An 8,920-nucleotide genomic window follows, 5' to 3' on the forward strand; every position below is an offset into this window, starting at 1 on the left:
CTCCATTTCATTCTTTTTTATACAATTTATTTTACACATAACAAACAGTACAATGACACATTTGGCACCAATATTTAAAATTAAATGTTAAACTTCAGCGGCACGGTGGCGCAGCAGGTTAGTGTCGCAGTCACACAGCTCCAGGGGCCTGGAGGTTGTGGGTTCGATTCCAGCTCCGGGTGACTGTCTGTGAGGAGTTGGTGTGTTCTCCCTGTGTCCGCGTGGGTTTCCTCCGGGTGCTCCGGTTTCCTCCCACAGTCCAAAAACACACGTTGCAGGTGGATTGGTGACTCGAAAGTGTCCGTATGTGCGAGTGTGTGTGTGTTGCCCTGTGAAGGACTGGCGTCCTCTCCAGGGTGTATTCCTGCCTTGCGCCCGATGATTCCAGGTAGGCTCTGGACCCCCCACGACCCTAAATTGGATAAGCGGTTACAGATGATGGATGTTAAACTTCATCATTTTGAAATGTCAGGATCATATGTTTTAAATTGTAGAGAGAGTATTAAAAGTCAGTTGTTTTAGGTGAAGTGAATCAGGTGGGCTCTGACACTTAAAACAAAGCTTGTGGAAAATTATATTATGAAAGCACAGGATTAACATTTACTTCAACTGCAAAATGATAAATATTTAAATATTCTTCCATTTGGGTTTAAATACCAACAGAAAAGTACCTTCTCAAAGGAAAATCTGTGAATCCAGCAATACTACCCCACGAATAAAATAGGCAAAATATTAAAGAAATACAGATTGTATAACGCAAATAATAATGTCTCAAATTAAAAAAGCTTCAGTAATCATTATTGTGGTGGTTTGGTACTTCACAGCAATGTGAATTTACAAAGTCAAAAGTAATAAATACAAGCAATGAAATGTATTGACCTATATTGGTTACCTATGTAAACAGCAGTGCAACAAGTTTACACTTTCATATTTATTGAAAGTTTTATTCATTTGAGGTAGGAGGGGAAAAAAAAAATAATAAGGAACGGAGAGTTCAAATCTTGAAATTGAACTTTCAAAAATACGTTTTCAAAATTAAAATAAGTGTAGGAAGATTTTTACAGTTTAAATAGAATTTTGATTCAATTATAAAAAATTTTAAATAAATTTATTTTAATTTACTATCCTATATATTTTGATATTTGAAGTCTTATATTATTCAATTGCAGATTTTATGTTTTAAGATTCAAATCTTAATTATTTTTTTTGTTTGTTTCATCTCTTTTTCAGTGACAGATCTTATTTTAATTTTCAAATCCTTGTTTTTCAGTTTCATATTTCTAGCCCTTTTCTCGCATGGGAGGCAGGACACCAGTAGAGAGGGGTGGTATCTAATGACTGACAGCATTATTGATTATGAGAAACATCAGATATGAACTTTTAGTTTCAGATTTGTTTTTCAAATGAACAAACCTTTTGACCCCAATATAGCTCCATAACATTCTGGGGGCAGTGAATACCCCCTCAGCAGTGGGCAGCAGGGTGCAATTAGGAGGGTTAGGTGCCTTACTCAAGGGCAACACAGCCATGGACAGAGGGAGAAGAGCAATGTTCTTTCACTCCCACAAAACATTTTCCTGATGGTTAGTGACTTTCTATTCCCAAATTTGCTCCAATTGCTAACATTGAACACAGCTCCAGTAAAAGTTTAGTCACTGCTTCATATCTCTACTAGTACTTAAGCTTCGACAAGTTCTGACACTTCGGTCCATCTTTGTAAGGTCACAGAATGACTTCAAAGGCAAGGACTTAACCTTCAACCCCACTGGCACTGTTCATCTCATCACATTCTGGAAAATAAAAGAGATGAAGATTCAGAAAAATAATAAGCATGCTTTGGTTTCCATTTCTGTCAGAAAACAACCCATTTTTACTGAAATGTCCAGTTCAAATCATTCATTTTCTGCAACTGCTTATCCTCTTCAAGATCATTTATTCATTCATTTATTGTCTGTAACCCTTATCCAGGTCAGGGTCGCGGTGGGTCCAGAGCCTACCTGGAATCATTGGGCGCAAGGCAGGAACACACCCAGGAGGGGGCGCCAGTCAATCACCCAGCACTATCTATATCAGTGGCGGATGCTGGTCTTTCAAGGAGGGGAAGCTCAATTTCGGCCTACATCATAAAATGTGTCGGTTTATTTATACGTAAATTCTACCCTCCGTTCCATTTTAAGAAAATGACCTTTGACCCTGTCGTACCAACAAGGCGTCTTTTCCAGGGACTTGACTAGTGTCCTCTTAATGGCCAGCAGAGCTAGGCTGCTTAAACGACCTTGGCCCATGTGAAGTGTGTCCGCCTGTGCTCCCACGGATCTTTACACCAAAGGATCGCTGATTCGCTCATTTCGCTGTCAATCAAAAAGGGGTTCAGCCTCAGACAGATCATCCAATCATCATGCAGAAGCTGAGCGTCCGGGCCAGCCGAGGCCAGCCCACTGCCCCATAGACCCCCAGAGACGCTGAGCGTCCGATGGGCGGGACAAAGCCCAGCATTTATCCAATGACATGTACACACAACGGTATATATTTGATCACTTATTTTTTTACATTTTAGGGGAAGCTGAGCTTCCCTTGCAGTCTTAGAGCAATCGCCGCTGATCTATATCTATCTATCTATCTATATATATATATATATATATATATATATAAACACCTGGTTTTAGACCACAATAATTTATTTGTATGGCGTAGGGCCTACTTTTGCGGCCAATACAGTGTCAATTCGTCTTGGGAATGACATATACAAGTCCTGCACAGTGGTCAGAGGGATTTTAAGCCATTTTTCTTGCAGGATAGTGGCCAGGTCACTACGTGATGCTGGTGGAGGAAAACGTTTCCTGACTCACTCCTCCAAAACACCCCAAAGTGGCTCAATAATATTTAGATCTGGTGACTGTGCAGGCCATGGGAGATGTTCAACTTCACTTTCATGTTCATCAAACCAGTCTTTCACCAGTCTTGCTGTGTGTATTGGTGCATTGTCGTCCTGATACATGGCACCGCCTTCAGGATACAATGTTTGAACCATTGGATGCACATGGTCTTACTGCTGCAATGTGCAGTTAATGAAGACTGGCCACCAGGCTGGTCCAATTTAGCCATGTAACCTCCCACACTAAAATGACAGGTGTTTCAGTTTCATTGTCTAACCCCTCTATATATAAAACAAAAAAAATGATTTGGCACTCCTACTGTTAGGAGACTGTGATGGCTGTTGGTCTTATTTATGTGACAGAATGTAACAAGGGTGAAGTATAACGTTCAAATATAAGAAGTTCAAGGATAGAGAGTGAAAGCATTGAGCAGCAATGTCCATATGCGCTGCCATCTTTCCTCAACAATATATCCCTTAAAATATCTGCTAACAGAGATCTACTGGGCATCCTTTTTTATTACTACACACACCACATATGATCCAGATGCGTATTGTCTTTGAGTAAATTGCTGCAATACAAGATCATTAGTAATGCACGTACCCATAGAAACTTGATTGTATGACACTGGTCCGTTGATGTCTCCATTTGTTTCACCGTCGCTTCTCCAGCCTGTTAAATACACACAAGAGTACAAGCTTAACTTATGTGTGCTTGATTTTAGTAATCAAAAATACACATTTAATTATGAAATACATCCAGAGTATGTAATAATGTGGAGCTGGAAGCATTTTATCTCAGAGACACAAACAGTAAAGATTAACAAGTTCTGAAGGACTAATGAGGAGTATAGAGGAGATCGTGAAGTATCAAGAGACATGCATCTGCTATAATGAGTAAATTCAGCTAGTTCATATGTTTGCTTACAGAAACATTCAAATGTGCATTCAGTCTGTATAAAAGAAGCCTAGCACTGGTCAGAATATGAAGTATACTGCAGAATTTGCTCCTTGTACCCTGAAAACAAAACAGTTTATAGGCTTCTTTGAGAGTGGAGCAATCCACTTACAAATCATCCCTTTGTGTCGAAGGACTAAGACAACCACGACCACGATCACCACAAGGAAAAATCCTCCAACAAAACTTACAATGATACCCATCCTACAGTCCTTGCAACTTCCATCTAAAAAGGAAATAATAACAATTAATGGAAGAGTCTGTATCTGCCATTCTGCAGTTTTTATATCAGATTAACATTTACAGTTTAGTAAAAATGGAAAAGACTATAAGATTCATCTGATGGGGAAAAGGTAATTACACAACTCCACCAGAGAGGTCTCCATATCCCAAAATATTACACGTTGCAGCTTTAAAAACAAAAAACTCTGAATAAAGTTCAGAGAACAGATCTTATTAAAAAGTAGTGTCTGTATTCACCCCATTCTTTAGTAACTGGTTCCTGGAGAGTGCTGTGTGTTACATAACAGTCGTATCCTGCTGTATCTTCCTTCTGGATGTCCACACTCTTCCTCAGCTGGTAGGTTCCATCACCATTGGGTCTGACTCCTGAGGATGTTAGTAGATGATCAGGGAGTGAAGTGGTGAATCTCCTCAGTCTCATCTTCAGGTCTTTGGGGTAGAAGCCCGTGGCCAGGCAGGTCAGGGTCAGTTTGTCTGAGGAAGTCTGAGATTTCTTTGCAAACACATAAACATCTGGTGGAGCTACAGAGAAAAAATAAAAAAAAATTATATATTTTTTTATATTCAAAGCATGTTTTACTGACCTTTCAGTAAATGTTTGTATTATTTCAAGCAACCATTGATGGATCTGGAAAAATTCATCATTGTTATGTATCTTTGTGGTAAGTTGGGGAAGATTTTATTTGTACTTATTCTTGCAGTGTCCCAATTAACCACCACAATACCTTCACCTGAAATGGTTGTAGATGCTGGGATTAAATTTTAGATATTTCTTTAACTAAACCTCAGTAGTTACTTGAAAGTCTTAAATGACCGAAGAAGAGTATTTATTGTATATGCCATACATTATACTTTTCAACCTCAGATTACTAGTTCAAACTTCCATTAATTAACTAACAGCACATACTTTGGATACTCACAGTGATTTCTCAGTGATTCTTGTCCATACTCCATGAACTTGGTGAGCCAGTCCACACACTCCCTCTCCAGGTAACCCTTGGTGTACTGGTTCAGGATCGTCACATTATCCCACTTCCTTTTGGTCGGCTCAGCAGCTGGAACCGGAGCGACCCAGCGCATGTTTTCATCATCAAAGGAGAGGAACTCTGATCCATCGTAGCTGTACTCATCAATGCCACTCAAATATTTCATTTTTCCATTTTTGTCATCAACCTCACAGCCATGTCTCCACTGAAGAACATGGAGATCTACAAAAAATAATAAGGACAATTGAGTTAAGAGAGTTTTATTGTCAATTCTGCATATGTACAGGACTTACAAAGGATGGAAATTATGTTACCCTCCTCTCCAAGATGCAGTAACATTTAACAAAAAATAGACTAAATTCAACTAAGCTAAGTACATAAATATATGACAAATATAGGACAACAGAAGACAAGTGCAGGACATACGATACCAGCAGCTAACTGATAGACATACATGAGACAATGGGACACTGACTGAAGACAATAACCTGATTTGGAGGTAGGATACTGGATGTACAAGGCAGAGTAGACAATAGTGCAAGATAATCATATAACAACTAAAGTGAACAAGTGCATACCGGTTCTGTTGAAAAAAGTCACAGTTAGGTCTGATGAGGAGCTTAAGTGACAGTACCAATATAAACAGAACCGGTGTCAACAGTAGTGCAAATACAGGGATATGAACCCAGGAGGCTGGTTAAATTCACTGGTACATCACAAGAGAACATATTTTAAAGTGGAATGGCTTAGACGTCACTAACCAGTTTGATTGTGCCTCATCCTCTGCATCAGAATGTCCACATTGACTCTGAACCACTGCTCTTTGCTCTTGCGAGACTGAGTGCCTTTTTCCCAGTAATCCTCCTGCATCTTCTCTCTCATCCAGTCCTGCCTGGGAATCTTCATCTGATCTTTACTGTTGTAGTAGTCGATCTCACTATCATCCAGTAAACCCATTGCTGTGAAATCATAGATCCCTGGAAGATCCACATTTTTGGACAGGGATGTGTAAATGTAGAACAGAGAGTGTTTATCTGAAATGGAATCAGAAAAAAAGGTGTAAAAAATATCTCTAGTTAAAGTGCCCCCCTTTTCCTGTAAAAGGCACTTTTTTGAGATACATTTTTCTTTTTTTTTTTTAAATGGACAGCGACGAGTTTGCCACTTTCTGCATATCTAATATGTACTGCCCTAAAATCTTATGTAAAACCATATGTCCAACTACATGAATAAATGTCAAGCAGAAAACTTTTGTTTATTGTTATTAGTTTTTTTTTATTTAATACCAATTTCTTTTTTTTTTAGGAAATTTTATACTTCCACATTCTCCACAGCACATTCTGGCAAATAAACACCATCTACTGAAGAGCAAATCTTCATCATCCAAACATCATCTATAGTAGGACCACCCTACACAGGCTCAGCTGTCAACAAATCTTCAGTTGCAAGACATATTCATGTACAAAACCAGGGCTGGACCTGAATATTCAGGTATTTGCTTGTTGAGTAGGTATTCAGTTTTTAATTTTGGTATTCGGATATTCTATTCAAATTGGGTGCAGACAAGACAAAAGCAGTGTGCCAAATATGTGATATTCAACTCACATATCATGGTGGCACAACAAGCCTGTATTATTACTTGACACATTACATATAAAAAGAAGAGAATATTCCTGTTAGAAAACTTATCTTAACTAGTGTCTGCGATGGTGAAGCTGACTCTGACTGACATTAAAAGTAATGTTATACATGACACTTACAGGCTGAAACTGATTCATATAATAAAACATAAGGAGTAATGTGGGAACATTCATTCATTCATTCATTATCTGTAACCCATATCCAGTTCAGGGTCACGGTGGGTCCAGAGCCTACCTGGAATCATTGGGCGCAAGGCGGGAATACACCCTGGAGGGGGCACCAGTCCTTCACAGGGCAGTAATGTGGGAACACTAGGGGCTAAATCAGTTACAAAAATAAATAAAAATTGCCCAGCCTATTAACATCTCTGTCCGTATAGGTGTATCCCCCGGCTGCTTCACAGCCATCAACATTCTCAACCAACAAAACTACACAGCAAATCCTGCAGTTCAATAAAGCAATAACAAAGAATAGAAATAAAGAAAGAGATAACAGATGCCACAGTAGAGTTCATTACAATGGATATGAGACCCCTTAACATAGTTAAGGACAAAGGCTTTAGACAATTAATGAAAAAGATGGAGCCCAAACTTACGCTATCCCCAAACTCTCCAGCATTTCACAGGCCTTGTCTCTAAAGTACAGTGATCTCTGAGATTAAATTTCAGCTCTTGTTGAAAACTCTTCTGTATTAAATTTAACAACAGACATTTGAACCTCGCTGTCACATATCACTTTATAAAGCAGGAGTGGGAACTTTGTAACTTTGTGTTGGCAACCAAAGTAATGGAGGTGATCCGTACGAGGGTTCATATTACCCAAATGCTTGGAGAAGCTTGGAGAGTCCTTTGCTGTTCCAGATTACAAGTGAGTAGCAGTTGTTCATGACAACGCTAGCAATATGAAGCTGAGCATGGAAACTTTGAAGAAAGAACCAGAAAAATGAGTGCTCTAAAACAGGACAGAATACATTGTATAATTTTGGCTGCTAGGAATCTAATGGGAAACTTCCAAAAAGTACAAAGGCTACAGCTACCCCTGACCTCACTATTGTGGGCTGTGGTGCTTTATTTGTAACGTTCGCTGCTTTTGCGTCATTTGACGTGATCCACCCAAAAGCCATTGCGCGTCTGAAAATGGCTGAACCCACGTGTAGAACAAAGGCGTTATTTTTCGAATAACTGAACTGTTTTTTGTTTTTTCTAACAACACGTCTTAATGTAGGGTAAATCCCCCACAGTAACGCTTACATGTTTTACCAGCCGGCTGTTCAAACCCGCGCTCCTCTAAACGCTGCCACACTTTAATGTTATGTATTTAATTCCTGCTGGCTCCACTGCTTCATATATTTTAACAGAGCTCAGTGAGTCCATACCGGCTCCTCTGTATAATATTCCGTTAGACGGCCCGCGTTTACTTTCGGTTTCACGAAATGGCGCGACTTACCTCCGAGAGCAGGAGCACACACCGCGCACAGGAGCAGAGCGACGGGGGCTAGACCGACCCCCATCTTCACACTCAGTCCCGGGTTAAACTCACTCAGTCGCTCGCTCTCTCTCTCTCTCTCTCTCTGATATAATAAAGTCCCCAGATCAGTGTTTTCCGTTACAAATTCACTGTGATGTCACCCTTGGATTTGAAGCTTCGCGGGGTGTGTCAAAAAATGAGACTTCGAACCACTGTATCAGTGCGTGATTCGTTCTACAATGATCATGTGACCAATGACGTCAGAGAGAGAGAGAGAGACTGAAACACAGATGAATAGTGAAAATGGAACCAGCGAAAAAATAAAAATGATAAAAAAAAAACCACTCCCAGTAAACAAGGAACGTCCCTGGACGTTCAAAGTAGGTCTAAATGTAGTCTGTCCGTCAAGGACATATTTTAAACGTCAATGGACGTCCAAAATCCATCTTAAAAATGGTGACCAATTGATAACGTCAGTGGACGTCCAAAATACGTCTAATAGTCGTCTTTTCAATGTCTGTGTTTGGACGTCTTTTCAACTTTCATTTTCAACCTTAATAATACGTCGATTAGACGGCAGTCATTACGTTATTTCAACGTGGAATCAACGGCAAAATGTTTACTGGGCTGCCTTATAAATTTACGCCATTTTATCAGTTCTGTTAAATTAATAGGATGTGCACAATTCAGAACTTATACTTAATTAAATATGTAAAAAAAATTGCAGTTTCATATTTATTCTCTGTATAG

General features: G+C 39.4%; 1 protein-coding gene across 1 annotated transcript; it reads right to left on the reverse strand.

Annotated features, from left to right (window-relative positions):
- LOC136693732 (zinc-alpha-2-glycoprotein-like) lies at positions 1-8,271 on the reverse strand. The gene is made up of 7 exons (XM_066666866.1): positions 8,150-8,271; positions 5,824-6,096; positions 4,997-5,284; positions 4,314-4,598; positions 3,946-4,059; positions 3,480-3,548; positions 1-1,790 (listed from the first exon to the last, which is right to left on the reverse strand). Exons 1-7 carry the CDS (start codon positions 8,211-8,213, stop codon positions 1,750-1,752), a joined length of 1,134 nt encoding a protein of 377 aa, XP_066522963.1. The 5' UTR covers positions 8,214-8,271; the 3' UTR covers positions 1-1,749.
- Between the last annotated feature and the right edge of the window lie 649 nt (positions 8,272-8,920).

The sequence above is a fragment of the Hoplias malabaricus genome, chromosome 4, assembly GCF_029633855.1.
Source record: "Hoplias malabaricus isolate fHopMal1 chromosome 4, fHopMal1.hap1, whole genome shotgun sequence".
NCBI classification, from domain to species: Eukaryota; Metazoa; Chordata; class Actinopteri; order Characiformes; family Erythrinidae; genus Hoplias; species Hoplias malabaricus.

What these genes read in the sequence shown, in the direction of transcription:
- LOC136693732 (XM_066666866.1), bottom strand. Translation starts at nt 8,213, where the DNA reads ATGGGGGTCGGTCTAGCCCCCGTCGCTCTGCTCCTGTGCGCGGTGTGT. An exon ending in ACCAGTTACTAAAGAATGGG is followed by an intron (nt 4,060 to 4,313) that starts GTGAATACAGAC and finishes TTTCCTTTTTAG; the next exon opens with ATGGAAGTTGCAAGGACTGT. An exon ending in TCGACACAAAGGGATGATTT is followed by an intron (nt 3,549 to 3,945) that starts GTAAGTGGATTG and finishes TGTATTTAACAG; the next exon opens with GCTGGAGAAGCGACGGTGAA.